A 20,693-nucleotide genomic window follows, 5' to 3' on the forward strand; every position below is an offset into this window, starting at 1 on the left:
TCTTTTTTATTATTTCAGTAATTGAATTTCTGTTAAAGCGTGGAGCATAATTTAACATCAGGAATTTATTTATAATACAATAGTGTTTCAGTAATAAATGCATTATTATTGTCACTTTTAATGGAGTCCTATGTATTCCCTCAGAGACTATGTGGCAGACTCTGAGACAACCACTGCATCAGTGTTGTTTGTAGACAATTGAATTAATTGGAGACAGGGTCATTAACTCGACCTGAATACCTCTGATTGCTTCTGTAAATAAGGTTAGAGAGCAAATGGCTAATCTTTGTTGTCATTATAGATTCTTTTTACATTTTCACACTGCCTTGTGTATTAAGATCATTTTGCTAAGCAGCTTTTCAGGCTGTCGGCATGTTTACAGTATTGTCTTGCATGGCATACAACCGTAATTGTATCAGACTTACATTTCATTTCCCATATCTATATAAAACATGATACTAGAGAGAGACCTATTCTGAATTGCAGCACATAAAAACCATTGGACCAACAAATTAATAAACCAAAATGAATAAGCTGTAGCATTAAAAAATAATCAAATCACAAAACAAAAGTTGATTTTGTTTGCTTTTGTTTGAAAATTCCAACCTGCAAGACTTGCCAGGGATAATATAGTGAGTCCATTACTCAGTTGGGAACATGACCCGCAAGGCCAGCTCTGTGTATACCAGCCTGTGAGTTAAATGTTATCCGGACTTTTGGCATGGATTTTCTTGGAAAACGAGCAGCAGGCTGTCATTTAAGCACAGATAGAACACAGATATTTTTCAAGGAGAGATCCAAAAAAAGGTTGTGAGCACACTGTTCCATTTCTCAACAAACTTAATAAAGAATGCAGCCTGAGAGGCCTAGGAAGGCATGCGTCAGGAACAAGAGACACCCTAAACTTGAGAATGAGGTCAGGTTCACATTGAACTCAGGGATACCAGCTTGTCATCACTCCCATGTTCCACCATATACTTAAAAAAAATACATTGCTTTCTCAGAAACGGTCTTGTAAGTGGAAGAAAACAGCTGGCAGTGTCTTATAATATGCCTGGTATTTGCGTGTATTTCTTTCATTCTAAATTTATATTCAAGATGGGCTTGAACCCAAACCCCAGATATGCAGTGTGAGTTATCCAAGCTCTGGAGCCAAGTGTGGGATCCTGAGTCCATCTGTAACCTAGATGATAAGTGATGTTTTATGAATTCAGATTCAAAAATAACAGCCTCTCCACTTCAAAACTAGCAAGTACAGCTTTCAGCTTCAAAACTCTGCCCATGTCAAACTCCCATTGACAGTCTGTTGGTGCAGGAATCCAGCCTGACTTGAGCGTGGTGGGAGGAACATGCTGCCACACTATGTTTTCTCTCAGCAGCCTCTGCACAACTCGCTTGTAAGAACATTGAGGGATGTTGTTTCATTTAAAAAGCAAAGGAGGAAACAAAGCATTGTATAGATGCTAAATCGTTCCAGGGTTTTGAAGGCAGCATCTGAACTTACAGACTGGTCTTGTAGATTTTGCTCTGCAAAAAGAGAGCGAGAGATCAGCCAAGCAGTGCTACTACTGAGCAGGATCCAGCTTAGGACTGATCTGAAATTCAGGGTGAGCCTTTTAGGTCTGGGCCACAGTGTCTGTCTCTCCCTGTGCATTTGCAGGGGATGCAAGCACTGGCAGTGTTCACCTTGGAGCCCTGCTGCACAAGCAATCAGTCCTGCTCAGCCTCTTTGAACACTTGTGCTCCCTTCTACTGTAGGGTCTGACTTCTGAGCTCCATCCTTGGTTAATGTACCTTTATTGTCCGTGATATCTCAAATACTGCAGGCAAAATTAGAGAGAGTGGGTGGGTTTTTAATTCTAATGCAGAAAATAAATGAATATTTCTCTACTTCCCTGCTAGTAGAGTGACATCTCACTACTGATTGTCATTAATGAGCAAAAGAGCTTCAGGTCTCATGTAATAGGCACCCACCATGCCACACTGGAGCATTAGGAGATTGAGGCTCTCTGGGCAGATGTGTGAAGAATGCATCTGCACGTTACTAAAGGAATGATTATCAAGTTGAAAACAATAAAAAGTTCAAGGGAGATTGAACTTTGCCTATTTACCTCTGTATTCATGAGGGGTTTGGGTCTTCCTGACCTTTGCTTGTTGGCAGATCTTCAGCAAATCATTGCTGATACAATAACCCTTCATCAGTCTGAGGAAAAATGGATGGTAGTAATGTTGAAAAATCCATTTCTTGTAACTCAGGAAGTGTCCAGAATGAAAGCTTCTTAGCTGGAAGGTTTTTAAGAAGAAATAATTTCTCTAATCCGAAAGATCTAAATTATTTTGTTCATATTGAAAGAATAGACAAAATGTTGCTTTTTTCAGCGCCCCATTGACAAAACCCACTTTAGACTCAGGATTATGGTCACTCAGCTTCTCTTTTCCCGAACCCCTCTTGGGGAATACAGTGTTTGTCCGCAGTCCTTTCCAGGTCAGATTTTAACTGCCTCTGCCAGGCATCCCAGTTTCTCTCAGCCTAGGTTAAGAAAGCAGGCAGTGTGGCAGAGGGGACAAAGTACTGAAGTCAGTCTTCAGGAGGGCATCAGTGTTGCAACTGTTACTTCTGGTGACCCCAGTTAGTCTGTCCCATTTAAATCAAAGCTGGCTCTGCACTTCTCAGCAGGCACACAGGCGGTGCAATCCTGTTGGTGGTTTGGCTTGACTCCCACAGAGCTCCATCCTGAAGGTGCTGAGCACCACCACCACCTCCCTCTGGAAGACCTGGCAACTCTGCCCACAAGGTCCCAGCAAGTAGGTGTGGAAGCTAATAGGGTCTTCCCTTTATTTTGATGTTGATGAAAAAGGCTGAAAGGCAAGATTTTCAGCCAGATAAGGTTAAAGAATTAAAGATTCTCTGTTTCCTCTTGCTGTCATTCAAAATAACAAGCATAGAAAATTCTGTTTAAAATAGCTGAGCCTTTTGACTTAAAGGGTTTTCATGTCGAAGATTTAAGATGTCAGGTTTAAACATGACACTGATAGTATTAGGCAAAGTATGAGAGCAGATACTTGTAGTAACTGTCATTTTTTCTGACTGTTTATTAATGGCCTTTTGTGATTTATAGTGAATGTTGTGAAGAATCTTCAGGTCCATTTATCACTCAAAGAAACACCTTTTTTTCCTAAATACCTACGTATGTCATAATTAAGGGTGTATGCTGCTTAAAGATTTAAGCTCTGTTCTTAACATAAGATCCTTCAAGATGATATTTAATCCTAAATAGATTTAATACTTTTTTTTTTTAAAATCTTTAAAGCAGTGTATTACGTAACTGGCAAAAATCAACAGCATTAAAAGGAACTCACATCAAACAGAAATAAAGAGAAGGTTTAGATTTTCCCTCCAAATGGAGTTTTTCACCCTATTTTAAAATAAATTGCAAGCAAGACACCTATGTTTCAGTACTCAGCTCTATTAATATTTTACTAGACAGGTTTCTCCTTGTTCAAAAAACAAGTCATGTGTGCTCAAATACATCTTTATATGCCATGAAAGGCACTAGTGGTGTGCCATAAATTCATCATGTGCCTTTAGGAATACTTCTTTAAAAACTATTTCAGAGTAATTGCCCATTATTAATAATGATGATTCCTTTTTACTATTATGACAGTAGCAGTGAAACTAAGTGTCTGCTTGTGGTTTTCATTAGTGTCTGTGTACTTCTCTGGCCCCTGTTATCCTACAGTTTAAATCTGATGAACATAAATATGCTTGGGAGTCTCACAATACTATCTGTATTAAAAACAAGGAGGAAGTGCCAGGAATTGAATTATTTTGCCCATTAAATCCCAGAGAGACACAGGAATCCAACCAGTTTTCTGAAGTGTCAGACCTGTGCTATAACCACAGGGTTGTCTTTCTTTACAAAGGTGTAGTAGTCATCTCCATAGAGGTGGATTATTTATGCCTTAATCATTTGAGTACATGCCTACGAGCCACACCATGCCTCTAGCACCAATCCTGCTGTTTCATGCTTTGTACAGTGTATAATGCATGGAGATTGCTACCAGTTTGTGAGCAGCTGAAGCTCATTTAGTAAAATATTTCCCAATTTGTTCTGATTGTACTCAGTTTTTATCTCTGCTCTTTTCTGTATTGCTTGTTTTACTCGTCATGCTCCTGACAATAGCCACAGTTGGAGCAATCTTGGGCCTTTTCTAACTAGGGGTGGCTTTAACAGACTGCAACAGGCTGTTTTCCCTTCTCTGGCTTGCAGAGCCTCGTGTTCCTGGTTCATCCTCTTTGGTCTGGAAGTGGTTATACTGCTGATCTGCTCCCAGGGGATTCCCCTGGAGAGTAAATCCTCAGATGGTTTCCTGAGCTGACGTTGTGCCACTTATACATAGTGCACAGGTGTGAATGACTGTGTGTGTGCAATAAAGCTCTGGAAAACCAGAATATGCCTTTTGGCACCTCTTCAAGCTCAGAGGTGTTGTCGTATATGGGGAAAGAAAAAAAAATCCTACTTTCTTATGTTTTTTGGCTGCTTGGTTGCTCAGGATAGTAAAATTAGCTTTCCTCAGATAGCAGATGAGACTGGAAATGTTGAGGATTTGGAGGTGTCATGTGGATCCATCTGCACCAGTGTGTTTTGGTCCCATGGCTCCCAGTTCTCTTCCCACTGGGCTCTGCAAGCTGGATTCTGTTTTCAGTTAGAACTGAAGTAGAACTGAGTTAGAACGATCAGGGTAGTTCATTTACAGTGTTACATGTCCAAGTTTCTGCCATACATGAATGAGAAAAAAGCCAACACTTTGCCTTCAGAGGTTCACTTTGAAAGTTTTTTATCATGACCACACTTGGGCTTTCTGCTGAAATAAGTAAAATCAAAGTGTAAATAAGTGACTCATTAAAAAACATTTTATGTTAACTTAAAACTATAAACAGTAGAAGGGTGAGTATGTACTTCTGAACTTTCACAGAAGATTCACAAAGTGTACTGAAAGATGCAGTATTCTGCACGTCCTTTGTGGAAAATAAATAAGTTTTTATGTATCAATACTCATATCTAACGTGATTCAGTGGGGCAACATTAATATAATAAAATGGTTCCATTTACATCAAATGAGGCCCTTTGGAGTCTCACAGTAAGAGATAGTATTCTTGTTCTTCCAGATACTACAAACAGTAGCACATCAGGGCATAGTACAAATAACGCTCTCTGACACTTGAATCCATTCACTAAAATATTGTACATCAAAAAGTCTACATACATTGCATTCCCTGAATAATATCATGCTCACAAAATTGTTTCCAAACTCTGAGGTGAGCAGAGTGATGCATGCACAAATCATGGATACAATATTGCTTTTAATATGCAAAATCCCCTTCTTTTCCATGTCAAGTGTGTATAAGAGTGCTGTGAAATTGGAAGGAGAGTGATTACCATACCAATAGTTCAGAAAGTTTTTTATGTGCACCGTTAGGGATGTGCCATTAAAATTCCTCCTCTTCTGTTTGTTTTTTATGATTTCACAGGCAGTTTGATACGTTACACCTGTTCTTTATCGCAGGTGTGATAAAGAGTCAGAACTTACTGTAGCCCAGGAATAAAACCTGGAAAAGGGTCAGAATAGGACAGTAGGAACAGTACCATGGTTAAAGTCACGTTGCAGATGTATATACGCAGTTCCACCTAGGATTTGGGCTAATGTAATTCTTTATTGGAAGGCTTTGACCTTGTTACGGATTCTTGGCAGCTTTTCCCCACTCTATTCATTACTAATGCAAGCTGTCAATCACTTTAGTTCTGCTTTGACATAGATTGTGGCTCATAGGAGTTAGCTCTGTCATTCTTTTTATTTCTTTCATCTTTACTATCCTTTTTTATGGTCTTTAAAGCTGGAAGTATAAAAGGGTTATATGTATATGAAAAAAATCTGTTTCAGTAACTATCAACCTTGTTATAAACAGTCTTTGATTAAAACAGTTACTTTTGAACACAATAAAATGAGAATGTGGCTTTTTACATACAACATCTTGTAAATTACCCTCCCCCTCAAAATAAATCAGAACTCCTATTTGCATTACAGTGTTCAGGACTGATACAGGCAGATCAGCTGCCACATCCTGAATAACATATTAGAGAGGTTTTCCCTTTCCATGTGTTTTGACATGAGAGAGCCATCATAAGTGATGTCTTACTATGCGTGCTAATGTTAGCTAAAGTAACAATTTCCACACCTTATTTCATTTCATTGACCTGGGTGCTGATTAATATTTTAAGAGGCCTTGATGCACGTTTTCAGTTCCTGTGTCAACCCAGTCTTTGAAAGTTTAGATTTGAATCCTACCAGCCAGATGATAAATAATTTAATACTAACCAATGGAAAGGCAGTGAACAAATCATTCAGAGCAATCCTTTTCTTTAAAAAGCAATCTAATGGCAGTCATATATAAGTTTGAAGATGTAGATATGAACCATTCATTATAAAAAAATGGCAGCTCCCTTTCAAATTAGAAGAGAATATTACTTCCTGATAATGGTATAAGAATAGAAGAGAAATAAAACTTCGTTATTGAACAGTTATGGTATTAAATTCTGACACTAAATATTAATCTGCTAGGTGCTGCTCTATTATTATCTGCTAGAATAATGAAGCAGCCTTTTTTGAACATCTACACAGAATTCAGTGAGCCCAGTAACTCCTAGTAGTGCCCCTCGGGTTCACAGTTTTTTCCATAGAAGTAGACTCTGGAGGAGAGATTGGGCTAGCTTCAGAAAAGCTGAAGCTGATTTGTTGCTCTATCTCTTCTCTCAGAATAAAGTGTAGTGAGTGGGAGAACAACAGTATCCCCCCAAGAGTGAGTGTTACCATCTACTCTGGTAGATGCTGTAGTGTGTTGTTGTGCACAGAAGTCTTATGCAGAGCTGGGTGCTCACTTTTCAGTGCCCTGTGCAATCAGAGTCTTTGTTTTGAGGAATTTGCATTTTAAATAGACAAGCCAGATTAAGGATAGGCAACATAGTCTCTTTTTACTCAGCAGGAACTGATGCACAGACGTATTTTCTTCTCAGACACGAAGCAAAATTAATCCAAGTCCCAATCCAGTGCCTCAACAGGAAGATCAACCACTCTGTCAAGTCTGTAGTCACTTTTCCAGCATAGACCTTCCCTTTTCCAGATTTCATTGGTTGAATTTTCCCTAAAAATAGGCCTGTGCAGTAAAGATACCTTTGTAGAGAGCTGCTTCTTGTGCGTTGCCAGCATTGATATACTGTTGACTCACTGGTCAGTTCCCATCTGTTCCCAGCAGTGCTTTGCTTTCTCCAAGTTTACATTTGATTTCTGGGTAGAGCAATGGAACAATTCATCATTACCCTAAAAAGGAATGGTTGGAATGAATAAACCTGTTGTTGGAGGGCACCATCTATTTGCCAAATTCTCTTCACAGCAATTAACATGACTACATCTAATTGGTGAAAAGTTCAGGGAGATAGCTAAGGATTTGTTAGGAATTTTTGTTCCTTGATGAGTTTTACTGCAGTAGTCTAATTTGTATTACTTTTTTTTACATATGTATTTACAGGGTAAAAAGTTTATTGTTTTTCTTATTAGAGGTTAATGAGTTTTAGTATTTCACATTATCTTTGTTGTAACTACCAGGTTTAATCTTGAAAATAATTTATTACAACAGTAGAGTAAATGATGTGTTGAAAATAATATAATAGTCTAGATGACAACAACAACAACAAAAGTGTAAGCTGCATGTTGGGTCCTCAATTCTCTAGGCAGCATAATAATGCAGACACATAATAACGCCATGTCTGCTTTAATTGACATTGGAAAAATAACCCATGAGTCAAAAAACAGACACACTGCAGGAGACACTGAAATTTAGGCAGATCACCCGTACCAGTGAACTGCAGTGACAGAAAGATAGTTGGTGTGTGATGAGCTTGATGCAGTTGCTCACCAGGAGCCATCAGCAGCCACACACCTGCAAGTCTCAGCTGCTCTGTAGTTAAGCTTGAGCTCAAGTGCTGAAAACCACTGGCAGGTACTGGAGTTACTGGTGTTTGTCCTTTCCGTCAAGACATTTCCTATCTCATAATCTGTGCCCACGCTGTGCACAATCATGCTGCCAAGCAGCAAGGGACAGGGGAAGCGCCGTGTGCTGCAAAAACAGGAGAAGGGAGATAGGTAAAAGTGCTGCAGAAGAGCTGCCTTCCAAATTGCTTCCAGATGTGCAGGTCTCTTCTGTCTGCTTCACTGTTTGATAGCGAGGAGGAGAGCTTGCCAGTCTGCAGGCAGCTAGAGACATCATCATGGTTCTCCTCCCACCTACAGTATGGGTGTCACTCCAGTGTCTCCCATCTCCATGGCACAGGAGAAGCCACTTTGGAGAGCGGTAAGCAGACACTGATCCTACTGGCCTGAGTAATGGGGGTCCTTGCTGCTGAGTCACGTGTGTATTTTTCCTCCCCCATAGCCCACCCGTGGTCAGGGCTCTGGGTCAGGGCAGAGCACGTCTGACTGCCCTGCGGGATTCAGCTCAAGTGCTGAGCACAGGGCTTGGAAAATGGGGAGAACAACATTAAAAGGGGGGGCGAAACTGATGTTTCTATTAACTGTAGAGAGGCCTCGCACTTAGAGAATGTGACAGGCTTGCACTGAGTATGAGGATGATTGTAATACCTCTAACGTTTGCTTTGTGTGTTTGGATTGCAAGCTCTTTGGCCCAAGGACTGTGTCTCATCATGTATTTACACAGATCCCAGCACAGCGGGTCACTGGTCTCAGTAGGGGCCTCCAATCTCAAGTGATAATAATGAACTGGCTTTTTCTAAGTGTTATATACCCAAACAGTACTGTGTTCCATTGTGCGGCATTGTTTTTATTAATATTTTTTTCAGTTCAAATGCAATGAAAACATTGTCCACCCAAACACTGAGGAGCAATATGAGTGCTCATCTCCTGCTGGGAAATAAAAATTCAAGAGTTTCAAATACCAGTGCTTCCTGCCCCCTTTAGTCACTTTGAGGACTTGTGTCTGATGATAAAATGCTTTAAGTCCATTTTAAACCTTGTCCAGGCTGGCATTCCTTGTCTGGATCTTAGCAACACAACAAAGCTTGCTTTGAAAGTCTCTTAGAGAGGCAACCCCCCAGTTCATGTAGTTGATACTTATGTGAAGAAGCCCAACTTATTTGTATAACCCCTGCTTGAATGCACATTTGCAGAATCTATCCCAGCATCTATTAAAACGTGATGTAACTTTAAAGCTGAAGAAGTCTTTGGGAAGAGTGCAAACCAACCTGTTCTTTTGAACTAAAAGGTACATTTTATTTAAGGAAAATACCCCAGAAAAACCAGAATCTCTCCACTAAACTCATTTTACTGGAAGCAAAGATTTTTTTCCCATGCACTTGTATGTGAAAGGTCTGTATATTTTCTTCTGTTCTGCTGAACAACATGATTAGAAGTTGATTGTGCATGTAGCTATGTGCAAGATCTCTCTATCTTTAGTATGGTGAGATGCTAGGAAAGGCATTTTGGGTCTTATCTGATTGTTTTGCAAAGCATACAAATGCTTCTACTTTAAAAATGTAGATCAGCAATGATGCCTTCAGCATGAAACCACCCGATGTAGCCAAGGCATAATTTTATTATCCCAGATGAAAGACAAATATGACCTCATTGTGTTTTGTATGAAAAACATTATTTTGAGTCTGTCTGGTTCCTGCAAGCTTGCTGAACTGTGTTATTCAGTAATGTTTGGCATATGATAACTTTTTCTGAGGCTTGTGTGCAGAAAGAAAGAAAATAAGGCCAGGTTGGAGCTGCCATCTATCTCCATGGTTTTATTCTTGCCCTTTGAGTTCTTTGTCAGACAGTTGCAGTCTGCTGCAGTACAACTCCAGTTGTTTTGTGTAAGCGCATCCCAGCCACAGTGTCAGTTCTCTTCCAGAGTGCTAAAAGATGTAGGTTGTGTTTAAAGGCTAGAAAGGTCTGGCCTTAGCTGCTGGGACACTGGCTTTTCCTTCTTTGATCTATTATAAGAGGTGATATTCTTTAAATCAGTTATCTTAATGAGAGCAAACTTGCCAGCACTGACAACAGAGCATTTTCTTCGGCAGATCTGCACAGATGTGTGTGCAGCCCCCCACACATCCTTCTGTGGGGGGGTTGCCTGGGCCTAAACCACCACAGGCAAGGAGCTTGGTCTCTGCAGGAGTCTGTGCAGGTTTATATGCCCTGCTACAAAGGTGTGTTAATTCCCTGCAGGAACTGGGCCGCGGGGGACGTGACTGATGCCCCACCAACTCGGTGCAGCCGTGGGCCCCGCTACTCTCTGCAGGATCTGCATGTGCTGTATGCCCGGCCCTGAGCTCTTGGAGAGGCTGCTGAGGGTTAGACATCTCTTTGTCTTCACAACCGGCTCTCCGCAAGGGTTGTGGGAACTGGAGTTTTCAGCAAGGTTGAAACATCAATATTGCCATGTTCACTTCCATTTTGGGGTGAAAACAGAAAATAGAAGTGAGACAGGTGAAGCTCACAGATTTAGGGAAAAGTTCATTTCTAAGTTACAACTTCATTGTTCTGATAATTCCATAAATAACATTTTTCTCAAGGCTGATGTTTCATTTCCGTATTTTAGAATGGAATTGTCACGTTTGCCTCCTCAGTTTGGGAATCCTTGAAGTTTTTTCTATTTTTTTCTTATTCTTTCTTCTTGGAAACAATTGCAATGAAGTAGGAAAACTCAGGTTTCATCTACTTTTAGTGTTTTCCAAATAGAAAATACGAGACCAAAATTGCAAGACATTGAATTGAAGGGCAAACTCCCCTACAAACACATTCACTTTTTCTCCACTGTTCTGTTTCCTTGTTTACTGTAAAAAAGAAGTGGAAAATGTATTTCCCTACACTTTATTGAGCTTCACTGTAAAGGAGGGATAAAGAAAGAAAAATAAGTGCGCAAATGGTTTCCAAAAACAATGACATTATATACAAAGCGTAAGATCCATTCTTTAATGCAGCAATGTTTAGTTTTCCGTAATACTTTTCCATAATACTTTTGGAAATGCCCATATTTTTAAAAGCATCTGTTCTTTTGATTTACCTGTTACTTCCAGTTGAAATTTTTTAAGTAGCTCTACTTGAGTCAGTTGAGTGAAGAGCCTCTAGAAGAAGGAAAAAAAAAAAAAAAGTATATGCACTTAATGAGCAACAAAGTTAGTGATCTGTAGCAATTACCCAAGTGAGTAATTTTGTTTCATTAATGCACCCTAAAGCACCAAGCTGTTTTGTCAATGGGCACTGCAGGGCCATTGCAATGCTCAAAGAGACAGTTATGTTACCAACCGCGGTGTAAGGGATAGGTTTACCAACAAGGAGGGAGAGAGAAAGTAGCTTAGCGTAAGAGGAAAATTAAAGACCATCTATTATTGTCACGGAAGCCAATGGCAACACTTGTAAAGACTCTATAGCAGAGCAGGGTCACACATCAGTTTTTTCTGGCTTTTCCAACTTCCAGTTTCTTGGTTACTGTGTTTTTTCAGAGGGCATCTTGATGCATATAGCATCTCAGTTTGAAAGGGGAATGAGGGCATGTACCTGGCTTACCTGAATCCTTCTCAGAGGAAAGTAGAAAAGCAGATAGCAGAAGTTAAGGCAAAGCTGTATTATAATTTCTAGACATCTCTTGATCACTCAATATGGGACACACACAGCACATGATATATTAAGGTGAAGTATTGAATATCCATAAAGGAGTACTAGCAAATGGTGTCAATTTTCAAACACTTTGCTTTGTCAGCTTCACAAATTTAAAATAAGTCATCAAAAAGTCTCTGTATAGATCAGCCAAAGAGACATAAAACCTTATGGTTATCTCCCTGACAAAAAAGTTGAAATTAAAGATGAGTTTATAAAGACTCAGACTGGCAGAATTCTGTAGTGCTAAAAACTGCGGTCATCCAACCTCTCAGTTTAAAAATGAATGCTGAAGAAAAACAATGACAGCCAGCGCACTGCTAATAAATACATCTTGGAGGACAGTTGAACACGCAGAAAAATAGATTTCACAGAGAGGCTTATTTTCAGCATGAATGCCATTTTCTCACTGCATTATCATAAACATGAGAGAAAAAACAGCTATAAATAAAAAATTCTTGGGCAGTCCCTGGAGACTTGTCAAAAATATGTAGTTTTTGTATGCTGCAGTGTAAAAGTATTCATTAAAATTAATTTTTAAAATGCCCTGTCCAATATTAGTTGCCTGATGTCCTTCCTTTGATCATAAATTATAAATGAACTGGCAAAAAATGAAGAAACCGTGATTCCATTAATGAATTATTTAAGTGTGATTGTTAGTTTTCGCAATCATTGGGCTAATAAGCTGAGGCTTGTGACACTGAAGTGTTTCTCATTGAGGGTGATGATGATGGTAATGTTATTAACACCATTATCAGTGTGTCCCGTGAAGCATAAGCCCACCCAGCTCCTTTGGTGGCTACGCGGTGGCATGGCCGCTGGAGTTTCCATTGGGTCTGTACTGCAGGAGAGGGAGTTGGCACTGAGGAAAGGCGGTGTGAACAGGGTTCGCTTGGTGGCTCCCCCCAAGGCAACACTTTAAAAAAGACAAGCAGCATACTGACACGAGAGGATCTTCTCCCCGCAGCAGCCTGCCGGTGCCAGCGGCACACGCACCCGGCTTGGCCCATTCCAGTGGCGGCTCCGGGAGCTCCAGCGAGTCCGAGAGCAGCTCCGAGTCCGACTCCGACAGCGAGAGCAGCTCCAGTGACAGCGAGTGCAACGAGGAGTCCCGCAGTGCCACGCCGGAGGTAAAGCCACACTCTCAGCTCCTCCCCAGCGGGGGCTCAGAGGGGGAATCATGGAAGGGAGTGAAATCCTGCTCCCTGTTAGGAAAATGTTGGAGTTCTGTGCTGTTTGATGCTGTCAACTTTTTTCTCCCTTTACAGTTTTATGTGTATGACCCACATACTCATTCTAACTTTTGGAAGAATCCTTCTGGCCTACATTTGAATTGCTTTAAAGAAATATTTAGATTTTTGCCAGTAGCTAGAGAAGATTTTATTGACACAGTATTCAGTTGGGACTAAGGAAAGGCAACATGACAAAACTATGTCTTCAGGGACCAGCTAAACTTTTTAGTTGTATTAAATTTCTCCAGGGCCACATTGTAAACCAGATAAGGAAGCCTAATTAACCATAAATACTCCATAAATACTCCCATAAAACTAGCAGTCACCACTAGTTGACTGAAATAAAAGGGTACGTTAAAAACGTTCTCATTTAAAGGGGAAAGCGTTGCTTCTGTCTGAGATTTGTTCCTTGTCATTCTTCAAACTGCAGCCTGAACCTCCCTCAACAAACAAATGGCAGCTGGATAAATGGCTAAATAAAGTGAACCCCCACAACAAGACCATCATCAACAATCAAAATGAGCCTCACAGCGAGACCAGCTCCCAGGCCCAGAGCAACCAGCAGGCCGAAGGGCCAAACAAAGGGAAGCTCAACTGCAGCCTGCCCCCAACTGATTCCAAAGACCGGGCGATCCTTAGTCCCATCCGAGAGAAAGCCAAGCCACGGGTTGCCCAGAAAACCCCAGAGGCAAAAAGCTCCAAGCAGAAGTCACCAGCTCATAATGAGCCAACTTCACAAAGGACTACTGGGAAAAAGCAACCCAAAAAGGTAGAAAGGACTTCCAGTGTAGAAGAGTATAACTGGCCCAAACCAAATAATACCAGCAACACTCCCAAAGAAAAAGACACACAGGAACCCCCCGAGCAGCCAAAGGTTCGAACTAAAGCAGCAGTTGGGAAGACCGCTCCAAGGAAAGAACCACGAACTAGCACAGGTCTCACTTCAGAGAAGAAAAAGTACCGAGGCCCCAGCAAAATTGTCCCTAAGTCCCGGGAATTCATTGAAACGGATTCATCTACTTCTGACTCAAATACAGACCAGGAGGAGAGCTTACAGGCTAAGGTATTGCCAGCTTGCACTGGGTCTGGAAATGGCGTCAAAGTGAAGGACTCTGGCAGTAACATCCTCAGCGTAAGTAGTTTAACTAGCAATGGCAGCAACACATCCATTGACCAGACCAGCAATGACTTGGAGGAGCAGCTCTTTTCTCCTATCCCAGTCGTCCAAAATGAACTTCTGTCCCCACTAAGAGAATATGAAGAACTCAAATCTCTGTGGGTGAAAATAGACCTTAGTTTACTCTCTAGGATACCTGGACAAGAGCCTTTTGAGACCACGTCTGTGAAAAGTGAACCAAGAGAGGCAAATGTGAAACACAGGCGACCATCTCGAGAGTCCCCTACCCCAGCAGCTGAAAAACCATCCACAAAATCCAAAAGGAAACACAAGGTAAGTCGTCTTCATCGTTCAGAGGAAAACTGAGTTTCTGTGCATCCCCAAGGTCAGGACCGTAGTCTGATTCCTCACTGCACCTGTGGCAGCGCTGTAAGGAGGCATCATAACACTAAGGCTTTGTTGTTTTTACAAAGGACATACATTTACAAGTGCGTTACAAATTAACATCAGAAACTAGTAAAAAACAAACTCCAGCTGACAAAATCAATGAACAGTGTATTTTTTTGAGATTTGCCTTATAAGATTTTCACTGTATTTGCTCACTTACCCATTAATTTCCAGTGTTCTGTAATATGCAGAAAGATTCCCAAGGATGAGTTTGTATTGCTAGGGGTTCAGCCTTGCTCAGAAAATGTGACTTCTATTTGGAAGGCACAGTTTTATTGTCTGCAGAATTAAGGCATTTTCACCACTGGCTTAAACAGGCATAGCTTCATTAAAGTCAATGGAATGGTGCTTCCTTATGCTCCTGGTGAATTTAGTCTTTATATTGTTTTGTTGTATAAACAAATGTGATTCATAGAAATATTATTTGCTTAACTAGCTGCTTTCTCTACAGAGCTACCTGAAAAAGCAAATATATTTTGACTTAAGGCGTTATGTTTTATCATGTGTTTTATGTTATTTATGCCCAAGGGTATCCTATCTTGTGGGATATGACAGTGCACTTCAAACGAAATGTGTTTTCAGAAAAGAAACTGAAGTTTTATATCATAAATGAATTTTTGTAGTCAGTTTTTCTAGCTGAAATGGTTGTGTTCTGGTCTGTCTGTGAGAAGACATCATAGCGTATTTTTTTTATAACCCAAACTTTATAAATCATTGTGAACGTGACTTCAGCTGTCTGTTCTAGTGGACTTCTTGAAATCCTGAGTTTGAGCAGTCCAGTGGAACAAGAGAGTTAATGCAAGACAAAGACAGAGAATGCCAGGCAGACACAGGGTCTGCACCCCTGCCTACATGAGTCACTGCACTGGCTCCTTCCCTCTTGAATTAAGTGGAAATAATCATATGAGTAAACTCAGGAGGTTTCATTCAATTTATAGTCTAGCTGTACACTAAAGGCAGAGATGTAAGGAGGAAGGAGAAGAGAAGAAAGAGGAAAGAGATGTATAAATGTCCGTGTTTATGTGTATGTATAAGTACACCAAGGTGTATATTAATTATACAAAAAACCTTCTTGCTAGGTAACTTAGTGGAGTGTCAATATGATGGAGAAGGAATCTTGGCTAAAACACGAGTATAGTATTGGCAACTAAACTGAGGGCTCCCAGGAAAAAAAAAAAAAAAAGGTGGGGGGGAGGTTTATGAAAGTTGGAACCTCATAATTTCATTAGCTGGGACTTTGAATCAGAAAGTAACAAATCTTGCTCTTGGATTGTACAGACATAAGCTACACTCTGAAACAGCCTGTTCACTTGCTGTATAATTGTTCACTGCTACCCAAGGGGGAAAAAAACAATTAGGATGACTTGAGGGTATATCAACAGTTAAAACAGGGTAGGGAGAGCCTGATTTGTGTTTCTAAATCCTGCTATTAAAAGATTTATTTTAGCCATCTACTAGTGGGCTTGAAGGTTCCAGTGACAGAGCAGTAATCAGCTTTGCTTGTATCATCCTAACTCAGGCACAAAAGTCATGCATCAGGGAATCTTTCAAAGCAAATTTTAAACCAGCTATTGCTGTTAATGACTACCCCGCTCAGTCCTGTAGTCTTCTAGTCCTGTGAGGGATACTTACTCAGGGAAGTTTTCCCATCACCTTCCATTATGTCAATGAGTAAAAGCTATTTACTTGAGTAAAATTTGGTTCTATCAAGTCATTCCATCTGAATTATTAATTAAATTCCAGTGCACTATAGAAGATAACCATAGCACATGAGACATTTTGCTTCCTAATTATCTGGCTATGTCACTTGTTATATAACTTCATGTCATGTGTCTGGAGCACGTTTAGCCCTGATTTCAGGTGACTTTCACTTCTCTTAGACCAGTACTTTAACTGCTGCTACTGTAAAAGAAATACACCGAGATTTCTGAGCTCTTAATGGCAAGTGAAATTGTGCATAGATGCTGGATCTTTCAAGCTGTACCTTTTTTGTTAAAGCAGACGGAAAGCCTGGATACCTTTGCTGAAAGCAAGAAGCAGCGCCTGGAGGACCCTTCAGCTTCATGCCTGCTCCCACCTTGTATCTCTCCGATACCAAATCACAGATTAACCAGCACTAAAGAGTAAGTTCTTTTTTTTCACATAGTGTCTTTGCTGTAGAACCAGATGGGCTTTACGGCCCATAAGCATAAGTGACCTGGCACTGCTATTCCCATCCATCAGGAGGAGGATCCACATGGATTTGGATGAGATTCCTTCATCCTTCTGATGGACTACAGGAATTCTGAGTGCCACCACAATCCTGGTGTACTCTTCTACCCCCATACTGCATCCTTTCAATGTTCTTTCTTGCCCCATCATCCTTAACCTTTGTGGCCAGAGAATCCTACTAAAAGTGGGTTTTATTTGATTTCCTGGAATTTATTTTTTAAAATTGTTTTCATAAGAGATGATTCTCAGTTTTATTGAACAAAATAGTGACTTCACTTCAACATCTCTTATTCTTTGTGTATACAGCAATACCACGGTGACCATCCTAAATGTTTCAGACATACGTGCTTTGTATTTCAGCAGACATATAATCAAATAGTTTATGCCTTTCAGAGTGTCTTTGAGAGATGGCTATAATACTTGAGCAAACAGGCGCCACGTAAATAATGATTCTGATTAGTATAATCACAAGATTAACATTCTATAAATAACCAAAGAGTCCAATTCCCTTCTGTCATCAATTTTGTGCTTTTACAATTTTGAGATGAGGCACTTCTTTCTGCTTTGCACTAGGACAAGCAAAGACTCAAACCCGCAATGTGCTTCTGAAAACAATTTGATTGTAGTAGTATTTAAATTTAGATAAATTTAGATTCAAAAATCATTTATGAAATAGCACACAAATTTTAAAATCCATAAAGAAGGTTGAGCATCATTTTATTTATACTGGTGTAATTACAGAGTAACCTCAGTCCTTCAACTAACCCCTCATTCTACCACTGAGAAAATCAGTTGGAATCTGGAAAAGGCAGATGAGTTGAAAGTTACAATGTGATCTGTAACATGTTACACATTTGATAGACATCATGATGGGTGTTGCCTGATTGTCATTGCTAGAAATAACAATGAGCAGAGATATATTGCAGAGGGAATCAAGGATTATCCATCCCCAACACCTCCACAATCCATTAAAAAAATCTTTCTATTCTTGTCACCAGTAAGCCCTAAGGATCCACCCTCAACCTGATGTTTCTTAATTTGAGCTTGTTTTCCAGGTCATTAATTTGATTCCTCGGAGCTTTCAAATCTTTAGTATTCTCTGTTAAAATATAATTGTGTCCGTCAATAGTTATTTCTATATGCTAGCTTTTCCTCTCGTCTGCCTCAAGTTTTGAAACAAAATTTTCTGACTTCTTTTCCACTGCAGTGATTGAGACCTGGGTCACACTGCATTTGTTATTAGTGTCTTCTGAGTTTGCTTGAAACAAATGCAATGTTGTTTGATAATTCAGGTCTTCAACTCCCAGAGACATGCAACTAAATATAGATCTGGCTGAAGTGTGTGACGACAAATTTCTGGAGAGCCCCGGATCGTTTTTAAGCAGTCAGGAGTGGTTCTGTTCTCCGGAGGGTTAAGTAGAGTTTTAAGGGGAGGCAGAAGAAAGGGAAAGCTGAAAGTACACTGTTCAAGGGCATGGGGTAAAATAACACTTCAGTGGTAAAAGGTTGAAAGACAGGCTTTGCCATTTGCTCCTTTACTCCCAAAGGTTCTATGTTTTCTGTCAGAACTCCTAAGTCTCTGTGTAAGGACTTTGAGAAATGAGGGTGATTCAGCTACAGGTGTGATGATGATGTTCATCCATTAAGAAGGTGTTACATCCCGTGGTGGATGTTTTGATTCGTGAGAAACCTTAGCTCTCCTGTTAGAACTTGATCCCTGTACCAACAAGCCAGGTTCCCCAAGGCAGACTTCGGAGACTTTCACTGAGCTTTTTTATAAATGCAAGAGCATTTTGACAAGAAGATCATGATCTCTGGGCCAAAATTTGGAGGCATTCAGGAGTCTGGAGGAATCAGTGACAGATAGGCCACACCTGTGCTTTTGCAGCTCTCACTGCCTATCTATGGTTTAGGCATTTGAATACATTTGTCTCATAATCTTTCCCTAAATATATGAGCTCAATAAAGCAAGCAAAGATGCATAATTGTTTTTTAAAGGGTTACATGTCCAATATGGACAGTTATATGCCCGATTTCCACAAGTTTCTGTGACTACAGGTATAATCTGAGTGTAGAAATTTCAAATGTTCAGTTGTGAACTTAAAAGCCATTTGCACAACCAAAGAGACAGTTTGTGTTATGTAGTCATTACATAAACAACTAGTTATCTCTCTGTTTGCTCCTTCCCTCACATGCTCTGGGGATGATGTCTTTTCCTAATCTGATGTGACACTTAAAAATGTAATTATTCAAACTATTGCCACTGTATTTTCCTTATTTCTGGTATTTCATAGCAACTGAAGGAATAGATAATACTCTGTTTTGTCCAAGTAATTCAGAGTAATACCTTGAAACACTGCTGTGAGGCTGGATTTTTGTCAGATCAGCTGCCCACTCTGCAGCAGAGGATTATTTATGTATTTACTTGCTTGCCAGAGCAATTTTAATTTAAGCATTAATTGTATGTGCTGCTGAATACCATTTATGTCTGAATACCTGGTTGGTAGACCCAGTCCAGACAAAGCTCTATTCGCCAACATTTGGCAGTTTGTAACAACACAGAGAGTTATTTGCTGATGCAAACGGTGAGTCTGAATTTGAAACTAGACTCATACCAGTGAAACATGCCTGCCATCTAACAGGCACGCTAGAAGATTGTCTGAGGCAAGCATTTCAGCCTGTTTTTCAAGATTTCCTCTTCCCTTTTGTTTGACCTTTAGTTAAGGATGCACCTGTACTTGGAAACATATATTAGCCGCTCCCTTGGGTAGTCACAACAGCGTTCATTGGGGTTCGTTCACGGCTGAGGCAGCCTTCTACATCTATGACAATGACTTCAGCTTCATTCAGTTGCTGCCATATGGTCCAAGCTAATGCAGGAGTGACCTTTCCCTGCTAACCCCCTGCAGAAAATCAGATACACCGTCAATGTGAAGCATTTCATTGTGGGCAGGGAGAGTAGAGGCAAAGGAAAGCCAAGTGATTGGTATAGACAACGGCTTTGTCTCACTAATAGGCCAGAGATACCACAGCATACCACAAGGAGTGGATAAAGAAAGGGCAAAGAAAGACAGCTTGAAATGTGAGAGTAGATGGAAATTCTCTCCTTCACACACTGACCTCTTGTTGCCAGCTTGCTTGCTTTCTGCCCTAAAAGAAACCAGGCTGGAAAAAAAAAAGCAGATGGGGAGCCTTCTCATTCCTTGATAATTGGCCTTTTCAGACACGAAGATTAAACCCCGCAGCCACAAGACCATCAGTTCTGCTTGTATTTTTTCCTTGTGCTTTTATTGTGTTTCTTCCTAGATTTTAAATATAGTTTAACTAACAATCATGACAGCAAATTAAACCATTGAGTCTCGGTAATTATTGTAATAAATTCATTCAAAATTAGCGATTGCTGCAATCAAAGACCAGTTTCTTAGCCCATTAACAGCCCAAAGCAAAGTGACAATCTGGTTAACTGCTGGTAACAACCTATTTCATGGAGGTTATTGTTAACATAAATGCTTTGGCGTAAATCTGAGGGAGGTTACATTGCTAAATAAATTATCAGCTTAATTCCTACGAAAACTCATAGGATTAAGTGGGCAATAGGGAAAAAAAAATTAAAATAAAATAACCAGACAGAATTATAACCATATTGGTGGGTTTCTTTTTAATTTGAGTTATGTAGAAAAAAAATATCCTCAGGTGCATTTTCCTTTGTGGTTGTCTTCCCACCCACAGAATGACTTGTGTGCCAGAGCTGAGTAGCTGCACCTATATCTTGGTTTGCCCCATCTTATATTTAAGCCCAAAGATGAAGTGAACTGATGAAGTTTTAAATAGTGAAGTTTTAACCATGGTACCTGCAGCTGCCTTAATTTTTTCTTGTACTACTACTGTCTTAATCCTTCCAGCTCCATGTAGCAGCTGAGGAATGTTGCTTCAATTGCTTTATATGTGCCTTAAATTTCCCCATGCAGTGG

General features: G+C 40.1%; 1 protein-coding gene across 3 annotated transcripts in view; it reads left to right on the forward strand.

Moving 5' to 3' along the window:
* The window catches only part of AFF2 (ALF transcription elongation factor 2), a 349,091-nt gene that overhangs the window by 291,671 nt on the left and 36,727 nt on the right, over nt 1-20,693 (forward strand). For 2 of the 3 annotated variants that reach the window (XM_074835138.1, XM_074835140.1), the window contains 3 exons: nt 12,683-12,845; nt 13,378-14,397; nt 16,510-16,634. In XM_074835138.1, coding sequence (XP_074691239.1) covers nt 12,683-12,845; nt 13,378-14,397; nt 16,510-16,634 — 1,308 coding nt within the window. The remainder of the gene's footprint in view (nt 1-12,682; nt 12,846-13,377; nt 14,398-16,509; nt 16,635-20,693) is intronic. The other variant, XM_074835139.1, reaches the window with a different exon arrangement.

Source organism: Strix aluco, chromosome 10 (genome assembly GCF_031877795.1).
Source record: "Strix aluco isolate bStrAlu1 chromosome 10, bStrAlu1.hap1, whole genome shotgun sequence".
Lineage (NCBI taxonomy): Eukaryota > Metazoa > Chordata > Aves > Strigiformes > Strigidae > Strix > Strix aluco.